The sequence below is a fragment of the Myotis myotis genome, unplaced genomic scaffold (assembly GCF_014108235.1).
Source record: "Myotis myotis isolate mMyoMyo1 unplaced genomic scaffold, mMyoMyo1.p scaffold_m19_p_56, whole genome shotgun sequence".
Classification (NCBI taxonomy): domain Eukaryota; kingdom Metazoa; phylum Chordata; class Mammalia; order Chiroptera; family Vespertilionidae; genus Myotis; species Myotis myotis.
This window is the reverse complement of record NW_023416364.1, coordinates 239,770-259,238: the sequence shown is the minus strand read 5'-3', so window position 1 is coordinate 259,238 and position 19,469 is coordinate 239,770. Positions and strand designations below refer to the sequence as shown.

The window sequence follows — 19,469 nt, the reverse complement described above, 5'->3', positions numbered from 1 at the left end:
TCGCGGCCCCTTTGGCGGTCGAACGACCCTTTCACAGGGGTCGCCTGAGACCATCCTGCAGATCAGATACTTACATGACGATTCATCACAGTAGCAACATGACAGTGATGAAGAAGCAACGAAAATAATGTTATGGTTGGGCCACAACATGAGGAACTGTATGTAAAGGGCCAGAAGGTTGAGAACCACTGGGTTAGGACATACATTATTCTGATTCCACTTTAAAAATAAAAAATAAAAACCCACAGACTTTTAGTGTGTGTTTTTGAAATATGTTTATTGATTTCAGAGAGGAAGGGAGAGAGAGAGTGAGAAACATCAATGATGAGAGAGAACCATTGATCGGCTGCCTCCTGCACGCCCCCCACTGGGGATGGGGCCGGAAACCTGGGCATGAGCCCTTGACCAGGAATCAAACCGTAACCTCCTGGTTCCTAGGTCGGCGCTCAATCACTGAGCCACGTCGGCAGGGCTGATCCACTTTTTAAAATGTTTAATTCTATGCAACAAGGCTATTGGGCCGGGTGAGCCATTCTGCACATCTTCCTGCTGGACTTCAGACGTGAGCGAGACGGGGAGGAGGCGTGAACCGCGCTCTGCACCGGGAGGGGCTCTGCGTTACCGCCGCGTCCTGCCCTGTGCGCGGGGAGAGGCGAGGAGGACTACGCCTCCGGTTCCGGTTCCGCAGCCTGGACCTGTGTCCGGGGGTCGGGGGTGGTGCCTGGAGCCCACTGCCCGGCTCCCAGGAGGGATCTCCCCACGCAGCCCCGGCAGAGGGCGGGGCGGGGCTCCCAGCCAGGGCTGCTCCGGGAACCAGGCGCGGCCACGGGTTTGGAGGCTGCGGTGCCCTCTCTCTCTTTGCAGGATGACATTTCGCGGGGGATTAGTTCCCTGGGGATCGGCTTAGCCTAAACCTTGATAATCTGATCTGTGGTTTAATGCAGTGGCCGGAGTCTCTTACACCAGGACAAGGAAGCCGGAAGCCAGAGGGGAACGCGCCCCCCCCCCCCCCAAAATCAAGGACAGGAGGGAGAGGGTACACTCACGTGGGCGCACCTTGAACGAACCATCTCCCAGCCCAGTTTTACCGGGTGCCCCGCGTCTGGCCTGCGATGGGCAGCCCTCCTCTTGCCCCGGGGACGGAGGGAGGGCTGGGAGGCAGAGGGAGGAGGAAGGGGAAGGTCGAACTACGTGCTGAGCTTGGTGAGGCGAACAGACCACTCCACGCAAGAGGAGGCTGGGGGAGAGGCGGGCAGGTGGCAGGGAGGTGGGATGACGTGGCCTCAAAAGATGGCATTCGACGCTGGAATTTTTGGAGCGGCAACTGGACCCCAGTCCCGTTCCCATTCCATTCATAGATTCTGCCTCCTTAATCCTAGAGATGTCACCCACCCCCACCCCCACCCCCAACCAGGGCAAGGCGCTCACTTCCCCACCAACCTCATTCCAGTTCCCAGTCCGCCTCCCGCCCTCCCCGAGAGCATTCGGTCCTCATCCTCATGCTTGATCCCCGTCACCAGGTGGGGAGCGGCTGGCGTTCCCAGAAGCTCCTCAGCGAGACATCATCTTCACAAACTCTGCGAACAGAAGTCCTGGTAAGAACAGTAACATCACCTTGCCAAGCCCTTCCTCCGAGTCAGAAGCCACGTGGTCCTTGGGAAACGTCTTGACCCCTCTAGCCTTGATTTCTTCATCGACAGAAATGAGGCCCTGGCCTGTTTGGCTCAGTGGATAGAACGTCGGCCTGCAACTGAGGAGTCTCGGGTTCAATTCCGGTCACGGGCACCTGCCTGGGTTGTGGGCTTGATCCCTCATAGGGGGCGTGCGGGAGGCAGCCGATCAGCGATTCTCTCTCATCATTGATGTTTCTGTCTCTCTCCCTCTCTCTTCCTCTCTGAAATCAATAAAGATATATTTTTTTTAAAAAATGAGAAGTTACCACCTGCTAGAGTGGCCCAGTGGTTAAGCGTTGACCTATGAACCCAGGAGGTCAGGGTTCAATTCCGGTCCCAGCACATGCCCAGGTTGCAGCCTCAATCCCCAGTGGGGGGCATGCAGGAGGCAGCCGATCAATGATTTTCTCTCATCATTGATGCTTCTATCTCTCCCTCTCCCTTCCTCTCTGAAATCAATAAAAATATATTATTTTTTTTTAAAAAGACATGTTACTTATATGGTTTTTACGGTGGTTGAATAATATAATGCTTACTAGAGGTGTGGTCTGGCCAGCCTGCCCCAGTTGCGGCCAATCGGGGCCGGGCCAGCCGGGGGGAGGGGCTACAGGAAGTTGGCCCACCGACCCCATCCCCCTGGTTGAACTCATGGTCAAACTCCCAGTCGAGGGGACAATTTGCATATTATGCTTTTATTATATAGGATAAGTCACCGTACGTGTTAAATAGTAATTACAAGTATCTTCTTTCATCTCTTCTACCAGCCCCAGAGGGGTAAGTACCACTTCACAGATAAGCAAACCAAGGCCAGCGAGGTTGGCCAATGGGGAGCTTGAGGTCATGTGGGCGGCAAGTGGCGAGCCCTGACATGGGCACAGTTGACCTGACTTTGCTGCATGCCACCCAACGGCGATGAGCTCACCAGTCCCACCCAGGTCTGGAGGTCAGCCTGTCCTGCCCTTGCCTGTGGTGGGCCCGAGGCTGTCTCCTCAAAGGTCTATCTCCTGCCTCCTCCACATCTTCAGTGATGCCCACTGGTCACTTGGGGCTTCCCAGACCAGCAGGCACCCGGCCACACCTGAGAAGTCGCAGCCGTGCAGCAAATACTAAGTATCGGGAATTACAGGGCAGAGATGGTTCAGGGAAGACCCCTCGCTGCCCCCAGGATTTCACAGCTGAGGGGGCAAACACAAGTCAACACAGCAAGGCCTGCAGCAATAACTTCCTTTGGAGACGAGAAGAAAGGTCTGTAAGGCTCCCCAGCTGGGACTGACCCCCAGCTGAGGCTGGAGGGGTGCATACACCCAGCTGAGGCCAAAGGGGCACGTCTAGCACAGGTTGCGTCGGCGTGATGTCCTGAGGGAGGGGCAAGGCCTGGAAGGCACTGACAGTGGAAGGAACCCTAGGAGAAAGGAACAGAGTTGGGGGGAGCAGAGCAGGTGCCCGGGGTGCACCCGGACGTGAAAGCTCAGAGGCGGTGGTGGAAGACATGGCTGAATGGAAGGGGTTGGGTCCTGGGTGCCCTTGACCACCAGACGAAGGGTGCTGGACTTTGGCCTTCGGGCAGCAGTTAGATGCTGAGGTTTTTTCCATCAGAAGGTGTCATCAGCAGAACTTGACGGCCCTATTTGTCTCCCACACAAATGAGCTTCGCTCCCATCTGCCCAGGACTCCAACTTTTTCATGTACAGAATCTCGTTACTCGGGCGGGGAACTGGGGGAGCAGCGATGGAAGCCTGGCTCCGTGGCCTCAGAAGGAAGCTAATGTAAGCCGTCGGGTGTCACGGACCAGCCCTCCTGCAGAGGCACGCACGGAGGTCGTGGGGTCGCTGAGCCCGGCAAGCGAGGCGGGACACCTTCCTGGAGCGTAACTGAGAGTCGGCCGGGAGCCCTGGCCGGCGGCTCCACTGGTGGGAGCATCAGCTCCAACAGCAAAAGGCAAAAGGTTGCTGGTTTGATTCCCAACATTTTGGGTTCAATCCCAGTCAGGGCGTGAACGGAAGGCAGCCAATCCATGATTCCCTCTCACATCAATGATCTCTCTCTCTCTCTCTCAAATCAATTTAAAAATGACATTTCTGCCTTAACCGGTTTGGTTCAGTGGATAGAGCGTCGGCCTGCAGACTGAAAGGTCCCAGGTTCGATTCCGGTCAAGGGCATGTACCTTGGTTGTGGGCACATCCCCAGTGGGGAGTGTGCAGGAGGCAGCTGATCGATGTTTCTCTCTCATCGATGTTTCTAACTCTCCCTCTCCCTTCCTCTCCGTAAAAAAATAATAATAATAATAATAAAATAAATTTTTTTAAAAATAAAAATGACATTTCCTTGAGTGGGAATTTTTTTTAAAAGGAGCAATTGGTGCATGCTTCCTTTTATGTTATTTTAATTTTTGTTAATTCTCACTCAAGGATCTTTTTTCCATTGCCTTTTTTTTTTTTTTTTTTTTTTAGCGAGAGAAATTGGAAGGGAGGGAAGAGGGGGAAAGAGAGAGAGAAACATCTACATGAGAGACACATCGATTGGTTGCCTCCCACACCCCCCCCTAACGAGGGTCAGGATCAAACCTGCCCTTGACCGGAATTTGAACCTGAGACCCTCTGGTGTGGGGGCCGGCGCTCTCATCCCTGAGCTACACCCCCCAGGGCAGGATATGGCTCCTTTTCATTTCCTCCAAAGCTTTGGGAGGAAAGTGTCATCACGCCCATTTTGCAGATGTGAACACTGACACTTGAAGTGAATGAGCGATGAGGCTAAGGCCACAGAGTTAGTAAGAGACTGAACTTAAACCCCGTGAACCTGACCCCGGAGTCTCAGCTGCTGGCCAGTCCACTCTCCCTCTGATGGGACAAAGGCGCCCAGTGAACACGGACGCGAGGGGGCGGTGGCCGTGAGTCCTGCCCGAGCCTGGGCTCCTGGACACGGTGTCCCTGGGAGCAACCAGGGGCAGAAGCGAGGGGAGGGGAGAGGCACTGAGGTCTTTGTCGTTTATTTAATTTTTGAATCCTCACCCGAGGATATTTTTTCCACTGATTTCTTAGAGAGAGTGGAAGGAAGGGAGAAAGGAGAGAGAGAAACATCGATGTGAGAGAGACACATCAACTGGTTGCCTCCCATTCACGCCCTGTCCGGGGTCAGGAATGGAAGCTGTAACTGAGGTATGTGCCCTTGACCAGGAGTCAAACCATCAAACCTGGGGCCCCTTGGTGTGTAGGCCCACGCTCCAACCACTGAGCCAAACCAGCTGGGGCAATACCAAGGTCTTTGAAATGACGTGGGCAGAAAGGGCTGGAGCAAAAACCCTCCCCAACCCTGCCCACCCCCAACCTGGGCTGGGGGAGGAGCGGGAAGGAGCAGCCCACTTGGGGCATCACACAGGGCATGGGGGTTGGCAGCGTCACCTTCAAAGTCCACGGTGCCATCTCCATTCACATCGGCTTCCCGGACCACCTCAGCGAGCTCCCGCGCGCTGAGCTCCTCCCCCAGCAGCCTCCGCATGGCCTGCTGCAGCTCCCCCAGGGTGATGGCCCCGTCCCCGTTGCTGTCAAACTGAAAAGGAGCAGGAGGGGCCGGTGCAGGTGACCCTTTGAATGACTGGGGGCCGAGAGGCGCTGACCCCCTGCCCAGTCAAAAGCCTGCCTGTAACTTTTTTTTTTAATATTTTTTATTGAATTTTTACAGAGAGAAAGGGAGAGGGATAGAGAGTTAGAAACATCGATGAGAGAGAAACATCGATCAGCTGCTCCTGCACACCCCCTACTGGGGATGTGCCCGAAACCCGGGCATGTGCCCTTGTCTGGAATCGAACCTGGGACCCTTCAGTCCGCAGGCCGACGCCCCATCCACTGAGCCAAACCGGTCAGGGCCTGCCTGTGACCTTTGATTCCCCCCAAACTCAATGACTATAGCCCCCTGCTGACCGCAAGCTTCACTGATACAGAAACCCATCCGCCAACACCTATGTTACATGTGCACAATAGGCTAAAGAAAGCGGTATAAAAAAATCACCTCCTGGTCGGTTTGGCTCAGTGGATAGAGCATTGGCCTGTGAACTGCCAATTCCAGACAAGGGCACATGCCCGGGTTGCGGGCATGATCCCCAGTAGGGGGCGTGCAGGAGGCAGCCGATCGATGATTCTCTCTCATCATTGATGTTTCTATCTCTCCCTCTCCCTTCCTCTCTGAAATCAATAAAAATATATTTAAAAAATAAATGTTTTTAAAAAATCATAAGATTCATCTGTCAGTTGTTTTAAATCATCACAAATCTCCGAAAAATTTTCCAATATATGTATTGAAAAAAAGCCACAGACAGGGTGTCGCCCCAAAAATGTATATATACACTTTAGCAGCTGACAGCTCGGTTTAGAAATGAAATGTATTTTAATAACCACTGCCTTTATAATTATTCAAAGTGTGTGTATATATTGGGGAGGGCACCCCATAAAAGTGGACCCACGCAGTTTAAACCTGTGTTGTCCAAGGGTCAACGAAAGGACTTGCATGCATATTAGCATAACCAATGGACATGGACACTGGGGCGGTGGGGGCTTGTTCTGGGGGGGTGGGAGTGGTGGAGGGGGTGTCAGTCGGGGAAAAGGGAGACATATGCAATACTTTAAACAATTTTTAAAAAGAGACAGAGAGAGATAAATGACTACTAACTCCTGCCCTGATCTGTGAGGGTTACATTAGATAAAATAGCTAGAGGACTTTGTGCATGGCCAGGTCTTCGACTATGTTCTTTCCCTTCCCTATAAACCCACCACAGCTAGAGAAACAGTTGGTTTGGGTGGGCTCTGTCCATGGCTCATGACAAGTCACTGGCCCCTGGGTGTCCTCGGGCCACCCCCGCATGGTGAAACCTCAACTCACTTCCTTGAAGGCATCTCTCAGCTCCTGGACGCCGATCACCCCCGCCGTCTCTGCCAGCAACTTGGGCGTCATCAGCTCCACAAAGTCGTCAAAGTCCACGCGGCCGCCCACTGGGGAAGGAGAGGCAGCCCGGTGAGGTCCGCACGCCCAGTCCCCCAATACCTTACCTCGCTTTGCCCTGCGGGTCTGTCCGAGACGTAGGCCTTCTCTAGTCTCTCTGCCTTCGGACCTTTCTCTCTCGGCCAGCTCAAGCCCTGGGGTCTCTCTGATCTGAACGGGGGTGGAGGGGTGTGGTGTGGGGGGAGGAACTAACTGTCCGTCTAGCCTGGAATAAGTCTCTTCATTGCTGCACATCTCTGCTCCCCCATCTGTAGGATGAGTGTGAATTGAATGAGCAAAGTCTCTTCCAGACGTGTCTACTTCCCTGTCCTTAGATTCAACCTCATTGACTCAGTAACATGCCCAGAGGCAAACCCAGCATCCGTCCCCAGATCCGCTCTAGTTGCTATCTGAAAAAATAAATAAATAAACATCCCTTTCCTAGCGCTATTCATCGGCACTAGCTCCAAGTCCAATTTCGTTTCCAGCATCAAAAGCCGTTCCAACCTTGCCTGACCCGGCATGGCTCAGTGGTTGAGCATCGACCTATGAACCAGGAGGTCACGGTTCAATTCCCGGTCAGGGCACATGCCCAGGTTGCTGGCTCGATCCCCAGGGTGGGGTGTGCGGGAGGCGGCTGGTCAATGATTCTCTCTCATCACTGATGTTTCTATCTCTCTCTCTCCCTCACCCTTCCTCTCTGAAATTATATATATATATATATATATATATATATATATATATATATATGTTATATATTATATATATATGTATTATATATTATATATATACATATATATTTTTTAAGGCAGTTCCAATCTTGTGCTCCACTAATGAATCTAGTGGTGACAGTAATAACCGAGATTTAATAAGCATTTGCTGGAGGCTAAGCCTTTACCTGCGTTAGCATCTTTTTTTTTTTTTTTTTTTCTTTAAATACATTTCATTGATTTTTCACAGAGAGGAAGGGAGAGAGATAGAGAGTTAGAAACATCGATGAGAGAGAAACATCAATCAGCTGCCTCCTGCACATCTCCGACTGGGGATATGCCCGCAACCCAGGTACATGCCCCTGACCGGAGTCGAACCTGGGACCCTTCAGTCCGCAGGCCGACGCTCTATCCACTGAGCCAAACCGGTTTTGGCCTGCGTTAGCATCTTTATCCCTTCCTACCCACAGTCTCATGAAGTAAGGAGTGATACAATCTTCACTCGACAGATGGGGAAACTCAGACTTGAGAGTCCGAGGGCTTAACTCCACTTTTCAAAATGACCACATTAGTAAATAAAAGACTGGGACTTGAACCCAAATCTATTCTAAGAGTCACATTTTAACCACTTCAACTCTGCCTCCCTAAGAACAGTCCCTCTTACCCTCCTCCCTAACTCCAACTACTCTCAGCCTCTCCTTACCAATTACACCCTCAGAGCTCCCCTCGCCCCGGTAATCCCCACCCCACCCCCGTTCCCCAGCCTCACAGTTCATGCGGATTTGCTGGCCCAGTTCAGTCAGTTCCATCTCCGTGGGCATGTAACCCATTGTCCTCATGAGATTTCCCAGGTCCTTACAAGAGATGAACCCATCTCGGTCCTTGTCGAACTCAAGAAATGCCTCCCGGAGCTCTGAAAGTTAAGAGGGAAGACCTTTGGAAAAACTCGAAACCGTCAATGGGGAAGAGTGGTGTCCCTTGAAACCATCAATGAGGCCCAGTCACTAGAGACTCCTCAAAGGAGAACACGGTTTTAAAAGCCAGTATTTCAAAAAGGAGTGATGTATGAAATGTGTTAGCAGGAGGCCGCCAAACGGTGGCACTGAATTCCTGGGTGAAGTTATGGGAAAGTTCAAAACCATCAAAAGAAAACCCAATAATTTTCTATTTATTCTAAAACTCAGGTGTCACCCCTGGGTCTCTGAGACACCTGGGGATGGGTGTGCCTTCTACATACTTCGGGAGGTACCTACACTGCCATGAGAAAGGGTTCCACAAAATCACCACCGAATGGAAAGAGAACAATGTGAAATTTTCACGTGAGGGGACTTACACTGAACAGCACAAAGGGACAGCGAGCAGGCAAGTGGGTGGATGGTGATGAGGGGGCATTTGGGGGAGAGAGTGTTGTTACCTTCGATCTCATCTTGTCCGAGTGGTCTTTCCTGGAGAGGAATGCAAGAGAGATGGAATTTGGAGGGAGGGTCAGGGATCCAACATTCAATTCTCCAAACATGTGCCCACCGTCTCCCAAGCTATTCTTCACCCTTCCCTGTCTCTCCTCCAGTCCCTGCTCCCTGCACCCTCTCATCTTCCTTCTCCTGTCTCCTGACTCCCGTTCCACAGCTACCGCCCTCTTCCTCACCCTTCTCATTGCCTCTCTCCCATCCATGAATCTTGATCTCTCTCCCTCTGCCTTTCCCAAAGAGACAGCCATCCCATTGTACCGACCGACCAGGATCTCAGAGGCCACCGAATCCAGCCCCCTCCTCCTCCAGATGGAGAAGGTGAGTCTTACAATCACAGCTAATGTGTTCTGATGGCTGACCACGCCGGGCAGCTCCCACAATCACTTCATTCGAACCCCAGCACCGCTCTGTGAGGTCGACCCAAAGACCATGCCCATCTTATTGACGAGGGAGCCAAGGCACAGAGAGGTAAGGAAGCCTGCCCAGGTCACACAGCTCCGGCTGCCGCGAGCGCTGAGATGTGGATTCAGGGCTCCTGGCTCCCAGGTCGGAATTCTTTCCACGACAGCCCATCATCCTTTCTCCCAAGAGTTAGAATCCCTTTGTGTGGGACCTGTGTCCAGTGGCGGCCAGGAGGGATGATCCGTGCCAGCAGGACCAATCCCTAAAACCTTTAAGAATTCCCCATCATTTCTGCGGCCACCATCCTGGGCATCCCTGAAGGGCCAGGCTTGGCTACGAGGCCGCCACCTGGGAAACCACCCACCCAACTTGGGCCTCTTTCACCCCTGCTTCCCCTTATCCTTGGAGCCTTGCCCGTAGCTTCTTTCTTGTCATCCCCTCCCCCGTGTCCCCTCCCTCTCTCTGTTATTACTATTAGACTTGCTAACACATTCATGCACCGGTGGGGTCCCTCGGCCTGGCCTGCACCCTCTCACATTCCCTCTGGGGATGTCGGACTGCCGGTTTCGGGGCCAGACCTATGGGATCGGGCCGAAACCGGCAGTCCGACATCCCCCGAGGGATGTAGTAGTCCACGAAGTGGCAGGTGACCAGGGAAGAGCCCGAGCCCGGCCCCACTGTGCCTGCCACCTCCTCTCGGTAGCGCTGCCGTGGAGGCAGGAGAGGCTCGTGCCACAGCTGTGCTTGCCAGCCGTGAGCCCGGTGTCTGGCTCCCCTTAGGTCAGCTGAGTGGCACTCCTGCTGTGGGAGTGCACTGGCCACCAGGGGGAAGCTCCTATGCTGAGCGTCTGCTCCCTGGCGGTCAGTGCATGTCATAGCAACCGGTCGACCGGTCAACCGGTCAACCGGTCAACCGGTCAACCGGTCATCCAGTCACTTAGGCTTTTATATATATAGATCTAGAGCCTAGCAAAAGGTGCCCACTGGAACAAACAGACCTGGCCCTGCCACTTAGTGATTGCATAAGCTTAAAGCAAGTGACTTCATGACTCAGCCTCAGTTTCCTCACCTGTAAAATGGGAATGAAAGTATTACCGACCTCAGTCGTTCTGAGGACTCAATGACATCAGGGACGCAAAGCCCTTTGCACAGGGCTGGGCACATAGCAGTGACTTAGTGAGTGGCAGCTACCCTCATCATCATCACCACTGAGGGCGTCCACAGGAAAAAATGGTGGCCCCGATACTGACATCACCCCAGTCCCCTTTCATTTTCTTCGCCCCCTGCACCTGCCCCCCTCCACCCTCACCCATTCCACAGGCCCGCATGTCCCCAGCGTGCTCCTGGAGCTTCCTCTCCTCAGTTCACACTCCCCCCACCTGCTCCCAGACCCACTGCGCCCGCCCGTGCTGCCCCGCCCGCCCTCCTTCCCACTGTCCCCGCCTCACCCGCTGCTTCTCAGCGATGCTTTTCCGCAGGAAGATGCAGGCGGGGCCCGTGGGGAACTGCATGGAGGGGCCGGGCGGGCAGGCAGAGCTCACCAGGCACCAATCTCAAGACGGCTCCCCTCCTCCCGGTCCCCCTGGTGGCTCAGCCTCCTTCTCTTCTCTGTCACTCCTTCGCCTCTCCTGGCTTTGGGGGCACAGAGCTGTGGCAGCTGGGGCGGAAATCTCCTCCGGCCGGGTAGGGATCAGAGCGTCCCGGCCTCCCCATCTGGCCTGAGTGAGGCGGAGGGGCAGCTGGCCTCAGGCCCTGACCTTTTATCCCCAGAATGGAATTAGAGTTTAAAAAGTGGGGATTCGAGGGGAGGGCAGCCGTTCATTAGGTGTCTCAACTAGTGTGGCGTCACTCGAAGCCTGGCCCCTGCTGGCCTCTGGGCCTGCGAAGACGGAGAGGACGTCACACAGCGATGACCTTGCATAGCTTGCTACGTGCCCAGCCCTGTGCAAAGGGCTTTGCGTTCCTGATGTCACTTAATCCTCGGAACGACTCCTGAGGCCGGTAACACCTTCCCATTTTACAGATGAGGAGACTGAGGCTGTCACGAAGCCACTTGCTTTAGGCTTATGCAATCGGTGAGCGGCAGGGCCAGGCCTGCTTGAGTCCAACGGGCACCTTTCGTCAGGCCCCGAGGAGCTTCTGTGTACGTCCGGAACGTGCACCGACGGGCAGGATGCAAGAATTAGGCGGCCGCCTTCAGGAAGGAGGTGTGCGCAGCGGTTCAGAGGTTGGTATTTGCTCTTCCCGTGCTCACCTCCTCCCTTCCTTTCTTTCTGAATAATTTGGGAATTGGCGGAGGGGCGGGGGGTGGGGGAAACGGACCAAGGCGGGCATCTGGCTGGCACAGGGGTCAAGGAGAGATGTCACGTGATCAGAGCCCAAGGAGGCGATGAGGGTCAGGAGAGAAGGGGGGACCATCGCTGTGGGGAGCCAGAGTTCAAACAGGGTCTGGAGCGAGGGAGGTGTCCCCACAGAGGCAGCCCGGCCTGAGGGTCTGGGCCCGGGAAGGTGAGGATGGGCCGCAGGCGAGCAGCCGGTGTGGGAGCTGGAGCGTGAGGGTTAGCGGAGGAGGGAACCTATGCAGGTGTCATCGCCTAGCCTGGGGGGGTGTCCCGAGGTCGTCCACTCGTGGGGGTGGCATGGTGTCGGCTGCTGAAGCCAGATCAGCATGAGAAAGGGGTCCCCACAGGGGTGGGGTGGCAATGGAGACGGGAGACTGGTCACACATGTGGATCACGTGAAGGGTAACGGAGGTCCGGCTTCTCACAGCCGGAAAGGGAGTTAATACAGAAACGGGGGGAGGAGGACCCCCCGTGGTGCTGGCCTGGAGCTGGGGGCAGGGGTGTGCAGGGAACTTGACTGTGAATCCTCTCTCTCAGAGGGGGAGCAGCGACACCCGATGTTAGTGAGCACCTCTCGCATCCAGCTCTTGACTTGTAAATACCACTCTCCGCGAAAAGGAAGCCAGCTCCTGGGAGAAATGGCCGGTTCCGAGCCCGGGGCAGGACACGTGTAAGATGGGCCTGGGACATCCCGTCCTGCCATAACGCAGGGTGCGCAGGTACGGGGACAGGTCAGAACGCAGGTCGGCTTGAGGAAGTGCCACGGCCACATCAGGGCAAATTGAAAATCAAAATAAACAGTAACTAATTATATCAGATAACGCAGGAAACTGGGAGTCCACACAGATTTTTTTTTAAATACATTTTTATTTATTTGAGAGAGAGAGAGAGAGAGAGAAACATCCATGATGAGAGAGAATCATCCATCGGCTGCCTCCTGCATGCCCCTCGCTGGGGCGCAAGTCTGCAACCCGGGCCTGTGCCCTGACCGGGAATCCAACCGTGATCTCCTAGTTCATAGGTTGATGCTCAACCACTGAGCCACACTGGCTGGGCCACACAGATTTTTTATAAAAGATCGGTGGAAAGTTTGACAATATTTACCCAGCTCAAATACCTCCTGACAAACTACTAATGTCGAAGGAGAGCTGCTTTATAGAGGAAACTGTGCCGCACCAGCTCAGCCAGGTTCGGTGACCCTGAGTGGGGGCGGTGGAGGATTAGAAAAGAGCCCTGACCAGTTTGGCTCAGCGGATAGAGCGTCAGCCTGCGGACTGAAGGGTCCCAGGTTCGACTCTGATCAAGGGCATGGACCTTGGTTGCAGGCACATCCCCAGTGGGGGATGTGCAGGAGGCAGCTGATCGATGTATCAAACACTCTATCCCTCTCCCTTTCCCTTCCTCTCTCTAAAAAATCAATAAAAGATATTTTTTTTAAAAAAAGACGAGAGAAGAAAGCTGGGTCTCGGTGGGATGCTGCCCTCTCGGATGGAGAGAGACAGCGCCTCGGACTACAAGCCGTGTCTTTATTTATAGCCAGTTTCCACGAGGCAAAGTAAGGGCGTGGTCAAGATGTTTACAACATTCTCGTGGGTTTCGATCCTACTCGATTACATGCACCTGAACTCTCTCAAGCCCACAGCACTCAGGCACGTGGGGCCACGTGTTCGGACCATAGGTTCAAGCTCACAGCCACAGCTGTTGGCTCTAATTGTGCTGGGAGGGCCCTGCCCTCCAAGCTGGGACTTGCACGTGGCCATGAGAGGACCGTGCCCTCTCATTAGCTCGAGGCTTGAACCTGTCCCAACACTGAAGCCGCTCTCCCCAGAAACCTGGCAGACCCTATCTTAATCGAAGGATTAAAACGGACATCACCATTAACGTGTCGAATAGAGATTCGCACTTTAACTCACATGCGATTATGAGTTATTGCTCCTGCAAACCTCCCTGAGGCCCACGATCCCAGAGCCCAGCTCCCAGCAGCCTCTCCCCTTGACGGGTTTCACCAGTTTCTGTAAGGAACGTGGTGTCACCAGGGGGACGATGGTCTCCGCTCCCTCAGACGCCAGGCTCACCCCTTCGGTGTCATACTCCAGCCCTCAGCACGATCTCTTCCCGCCCAGACCTGCCACCTCCGTGCCTGGGCATGTGCCTGGGCAGAAGGCGCCACCTCCTGGCAGGGGCACACGAGGATCTCAGGAGACAGTTAGTGGCCATGCACGCAGGGGCTCCTGCAGGCGGCCTGGACCAGATCCTGGTCCCGTTTCCTGGGCAGTGGACCGAGGGAAAGTACCTTCTACCCCTGTGCCTCAGTGTCCTCGTCTGTTAAATGGGATAATAAAAGTACCGACCTAGCCCTAACCGGTTTGGCTCAATGAATAGAGCGTCAGCCTGTGGACTGAAGGGTCCAGGGTTCGATTCCAGTCAAGGGCATGTACCTTGGTTGCGGGCACAGCCCCAGTAGGGGGTGTGCAGGAGGCAGCTGATCGATGTTTCTCTCTCATTGATGTTTCTACCTCTCTATCCTTCTCCCTTCCTCTCTGTAGAAAATCAATAAAATATATTAAAAAAAAAAAGTACCTACCTAGAAGGGTGTCATGAGGGTCTTCGGTGAGTGAGGATGGCCCTGCCCAGCCCTGGCAGAAGGACATGGCGGCCATGGCTGCTCGGGGACGTGCTCCCAGAGGCCCTGCGGGGTGTGGGGAGACCCAGTTGTACACCTAAAGGAACCACTGGGCTCCACTCAGAGCAAGACGGACACCGGGGTCCCCAGACATACAGTGTTTAACACCCTATCAGACAAATACTATTTGCCTTAAACATTTTATTGAACTTGATGAATATGGGTGCATACTAGTCCCTAAGATACAGCTTGTTAGGAACTCTTAGCTGAGAAACAAACGCCGTTTTATCGGAGGGTCATCGCCTCCCCCAGGACAAGAAGCTGGCGACAGCAGCTGCCCTGGGTTCGCTGGTTAAGGGACTCGTCCCTCAGGACCCCACCATCGTGTGCCCAGGTGAGGCGGGAAGGGAAGGGCTGGCTCCTTTTCCATCAGACTGAGGCCAGGCGTGGTGCTGGGGGCTGGGGCTATTAGGGTGAGTGAGACGCATACAGCCACTGCCGTCCCCCCCCCGTCCCCCCGCCCCGGTCAGGTCCAGGATGCTGTGTGAGGGCTGAGGCCAGGCCTGGCCCCAGGGGTGCGAGGCAGAGCTAGGTCTCACACGTCACTACACTTCCTGTCTCCCACAGGAGGGGGCTCGTCCCTGAAAGGTGTGGGCCCAGAGCCAAACTGGAGTCAGACCCTGGAGCCAGCTCTCCCGGCTATGGCCCTGGGCGAGCCCCTTCCCTCCTCTGTGCGTCTCCGTCCTCCTCTGGGACAGTGGCCCCTGGTTAGGTGGCTGGGAGGTTAAATGAGTTTATAACGTTGAGACTGCCATTGTCCAATGCAATAGCCACTAACCACATGAGGCTACTTAAGTGAAATTTAATTAAAAAGAAATAGCGCCCAGCCAGTGTGGCTCAGTGGTTGAGCACTGACCCAGGAACCAAGGGATCACCAGTTCGATTCCTGGTCAGGGCACATGCCTCGATTTCAGGCTCAATCCCCAGTAGGGGACATGCAGAAGGCAGCCTATTGATGCTTCTCTCATTGATGATTCTATCCCTCTCCCTTCTTCTAAAAATCAATAAAAACATCCTATATAATAAAAGGCTAATATGGCAAATAGACCGAATGGTAGAACAACCGGTCACTATTACACCCACTGACCACCAGGGTCAGACGCTCAACACAGGAGCTGTCCCCATGGTCAGTGCACTCCCACAGGGGGAGCACAGCTCAGCCAGAAGCCGGGCTCATGGCTGGTGAGCACAGCAGCGGTGACGGGAGCCTCTCCTGCCGCCATGGCAGCACTAAGGATGTTGGACATCCCCCAACGGCTCTTGGACTGCAAGACGGTGCAGGCCCGGCTGAGGGACCCCCACCCCCACCCCCCACTCCAGTGCACAAATTTTGTGCACTGGGCCTCTAGTATTTTAATAAATAAGTAAAAATAAACATATGTCCCCAATTGCACCAGCCACATTTCAAGTGCTTGCTGGCTGGCCGGTGGCTGTCACACTGCACGGCGGGTGGAAGATGTTTCTGTCGCTGCCAAGTTCTGCCGGAAGGTGCTGCTTCAGACAGCCCCTGGCACACAGGCACGCGCCCTCCACGTGGAGCTGTCAGAGCACCCCCAGAGCCCGGCAAGACCTGGACACGGAGCAGGGGGTTGATATTTATTTTTTTAAAAACGACTAAATCCCACTTTAAACCACACCCTCACACACTGCACACCGGATCTGCATTAACGCCAGAGGTGCGGGCCCCGCCTGTCCCGGAGGCCAGGGCCTAGTAGAAACACTCCAGGTCCGGGTCGGAGTCTTGGTCTGTGTCCTCCTGGTTCTGAATCTGACTCTGCCTCTTGTACAGCCAGGCCACCTGAGGAGGCAGGGCAGGCGGGGGTCAGAGCCAGGGCTGCCCCTCACCCCTCGCCCCTGCAGGTCGGCGCCCACTTCTCCCAGAAGCTGGTCGGGCCAGGCAAGCACACCCCCTCGAGGCCTCACCTGGGCACTGGTGGTGGCCTGCTCCGGCGTCTTGTCTTCACGGACGCGAACAAACCGCGGGAAGCGAAGGGAGATCCCCTTCTCACTGTCCACCTGGGGGGCAGGGCGATGATGGGGGCCTTCCTGTGGCCCAGCCTCGGTCCTCGCTAACCATTCCCTACCCAAGTCTCCTCCTCGCTCCTGCACCTCAGTTTCCTGGCCCATAGAGTGCGGCTAGCAATGGGCTGTTGTCAGGGTTCAATAAGGTGATAAGCCCTTGGGACCGTCCTGGCGCGTGGCAGCGCTTAAGAAACGCTAGCGGTGCCCTGGCTGGTGGACAGAGCATCAGCCTGCAGACTAAGCGTCCCGGGTTCGATTCCGGTCGGGGGCACGTGCCCGGGCTGTGGGCTCAATCCCCACTGGGGGGCGCGCAGGAGGCAGCCGATCAGTGATTCTCTCTCATCACTGATGTTTCTCTCTCTCTCTCCCTTTACCTTCTTTTCTGAAATCAACATATATTTAAAAAAAAAAAAAAAGAAAGAAACGCCAGCTGTGACAGCTGTGTTTTAGGCAGTTGGCATTATCAGGGCCAGGACGGGGAGCAGCGGAGTCAGGGTGTGGATTCTGGAACCAGACTGTGGGGTCAAATCCCAGCTCCCAATGCCCAGGAGCCGTGAGACCCGGGGCCAGTCCCTCAGCTCCCGGCTCTGCTTCCCCACCTGCAGGCTGGGCTGCTCAGTGTCCAGAGGACTAAATACGTGCACACAGGTGCCCTGCTGCTGGCACAGCGCCCGCTGCCCAGGCTGCTCCCAGGGACCCTGACCTCATGAGTGAGAAGAAATGCGATCCCAAACACAGGCTCCGCCTCTGAACGGAGCCCGCTTCTAACCAGGAAAGCGGCGGCGAGACGGACAGATCCGAAGAAACCTCAAAGGAGGCACACGTAAACGCGAGACCCCTTCTCCTGCAGGAGGAGGAAGCTCAGAGCCTGCGATAGGCCCAGCGCCTCCGCGGCCCCGGCCCCCCAGCGCGTGGCGAGGGCTGAACCACCAGTGAGAGAAGGGACTGGACAACAAGGTGGTGTGGGAATTCACACAGTTAAAGAAATGTAACAGGATGTGTCATCAGCTTTTACTTAAAAGAGCTGTGTTTTCAAAAATTACATAAGAGCCGAGTGTGAAACAGCAATTTCACTGTTTTCTTTCTACTCCTGGGGCATTTCTCTTAAAAAAAAAAAAAAAGAGACTTTTGACCCTGTTATCTGACTCCCAAATAAAATGCAAGCTCACGGTTTCCAAGTCACCCCCCAGGAAGGGGAGCCGTCCGCAGGGCCCCCTCCCTCCCGTCTGGAATTCTTTGGAGCGTCTCCCCCAGGCGCAGTCACTCACCAGGCCGCGGGCAGCGGGGTAGATGGGCGAGAGGGAGAGGTCCGCGCACCTGACCTCCCACACGGTGCTGGGCTCCAGCCAGTGGTCCGGGGCCACGGCGCCGTCTGCCCGGACGTAGGAGCGGGGGGTGGGCAGCACCCGGGCCTGCAGGGAGCAGCAGGAGGTGGAAGAGAGGGTCTCGGGTCTCAGAATAAGATGGAGGGTTGGGGGGTTGGGAAGTGAGGTAAATGGGGGAAGATGGAGACACAGACACTCCTTAAGGTACAGGGCCAGGAGTGGGGTGGGGAGAAATGGGAGAAGGAATAAACGCAAGACAGAGACTCTGGGAGCTGAAATGAGAAATTAAGACTGACAGAGGTAGAGAGAGGGGCAGAGACCCCGAGAGGTGGGGACAGAGACCGAGAGAGAGAGAGAGAGAGAGAGAGAGAGAGAGAGAGAGAGAACACCAAAGAATGGACAGGAATCGAATCACAGACACCAGCACAAAAGACAGTCACACCCAAAACACCTGTGACCCTGACCACAAACACCCCCACTTAGCAGCTCAGCCAGCACCCTAAGGATCGGCTTGGGGAACCCCACAAGAGCGCCCTCCCCCGAGACTGCCCCCGGCTGCGGCCGAGGCCCTGAGCTTGGGGAGATGGGGCCCCTGACTGGCGGGCAGCACTGGCTAGTGGCCGGCACGGCTGGGACTTGCACCCCAAAGCCGGCTGCACTGCCCCCTGCTTGTGGCACCCAGAGCCCGAGCTCACCAGAGCCAAGAGCCCGCCGCAGAGGCGCAGGCCCGCCCGCTCACCTGCAGGGTCTGGTGATACTCCTCCAGCTCCTCGTCGCTGAAGCCGGTTCCCAGCTGCGGAAGGACGGGGCAGGTCAGCGGCCAGCACTGCCTCCCTGCTCCACTGAGGCCCCGAATCCGCACACCAGCCCCCCCAGCCCGCTCCAGCCTAACCAGCACCCACAGAAACCACCGGGTGCTGAGCATCCAGCCATCCCCTCCCAGACCCGGGGTGGAGACAAATCTCAGGGTCCCTGCTCCTTCTGCTCTGTCTCCCTTGCCCGGAAGTCACTCCCTTGGGCCCGACATCCCACCTGCCCCGTAACTGGTGTCATGTCCAATGGGAACACTGCCAAGAGTTTTTCTTCACCCACCCAGACAGTCAAGGCTAAAAAATACCCCTTGATGCGGGCAAAATAGCAAGATGGACAACTTCAAACCACTGATCTAAAATGTCAACAGAAAGCCCTTTGAACTGAGAGCCTTCAAATCTTCTCACTTTTGCCTGGACAGTGTGGCTCAGTGGTTGAGCATTGACCTATGAACCAGGTGGTCATGGTTTGATTCTGGTCAGGGCACATGCCCGGGTTGTAAGCTCAATCCCCAGTAGGGGACATGCAGGAAGCAGCCGATCAATGATTCTCTCATCACTGATGTTTCTATCTCTCGCTCCTTCTTCCTTCCTCTCTGAAATCAATAAAAATATATTTAACATTTTTTTAATAAAAATAAAATTTTTCTCACTTTTGTCCCAGCAGCAGCTCTTGCAGAAAACTATTCTAATAAATTATGTAAAATGGTGACAGATTGGCGGCCACAGATACTTGTGGATTGTAAAGTCTCTTCTGTCACAGACTAAGAGTTAACGCGCGCACAGTGCTGACTTAGGAGAACAGGTGGCAATGCAACAGCTACCCCCACCCCCCACCGCAGGCGCTGGTTCGGGAAACCGGGGCCCGGCTGCGGCTAAACGATCAGGGCCGCAGTCCCATCACACACGCATGAAGTGCTGAACGGCCTGGAGAAACCCCACGTTTTCCATCTCTAGGACTCAGGCAGGGATAGCACTGAAACACAGTACTTCTAGGCAGTGGTTCTCAACCCTCCTAATGCCGCGACCCTTTCATACAGTCCCTCATGTGGTGGTGACCCCG

The 19,469-nt window shown here is 55.0% G+C and overlaps 2 protein-coding genes across 4 annotated transcripts in view; both read right to left on the bottom strand.

Annotated features, from left to right (window-relative positions):
• Window positions 1–1,551: 1,551 nt before the first annotated feature.
• Window positions 1,552–10,736, bottom strand: CABP5 (calcium binding protein 5). The gene is made up of 6 exons (XM_036311564.1): window positions 10,674–10,736; window positions 8,769–8,799; window positions 8,124–8,267; window positions 6,546–6,655; window positions 5,072–5,219; window positions 1,552–1,577 (listed from the first exon to the last, which is right to left on the bottom strand). The coding sequence occupies exons 1-6, from the start codon at window positions 10,734–10,736 to the stop codon at window positions 1,552–1,554; spliced, it is 522 nt and encodes a 173-aa protein (XP_036167457.1).
• A 5,096-nt stretch (window positions 10,737–15,832) lies between these two features.
• The window catches only part of LIG1 (DNA ligase 1), a 35,865-nt gene continuing 32,228 nt past the window's right edge, over window positions 15,833–19,469 (bottom strand). For 2 of the 3 annotated variants that reach the window (XM_036311547.1, XM_036311549.1), the window contains exons 26-29: window positions 18,337–18,390; window positions 17,541–17,684; window positions 16,174–16,266; window positions 15,833–16,048 (exon numbers count right to left, since the gene is read on the bottom strand). In XM_036311547.1, the coding sequence (XP_036167440.1) occupies window positions 15,959–16,048; window positions 16,174–16,266; window positions 17,541–17,684; window positions 18,337–18,390 (381 nt within the window). In that variant the 3' untranslated portion in view covers window positions 15,833–15,958. The remainder of the gene's footprint in view (window positions 16,049–16,173; window positions 16,267–17,540; window positions 17,685–18,336; window positions 18,391–19,469) is intronic. The other variant, XM_036311550.1, reaches the window with a different exon arrangement.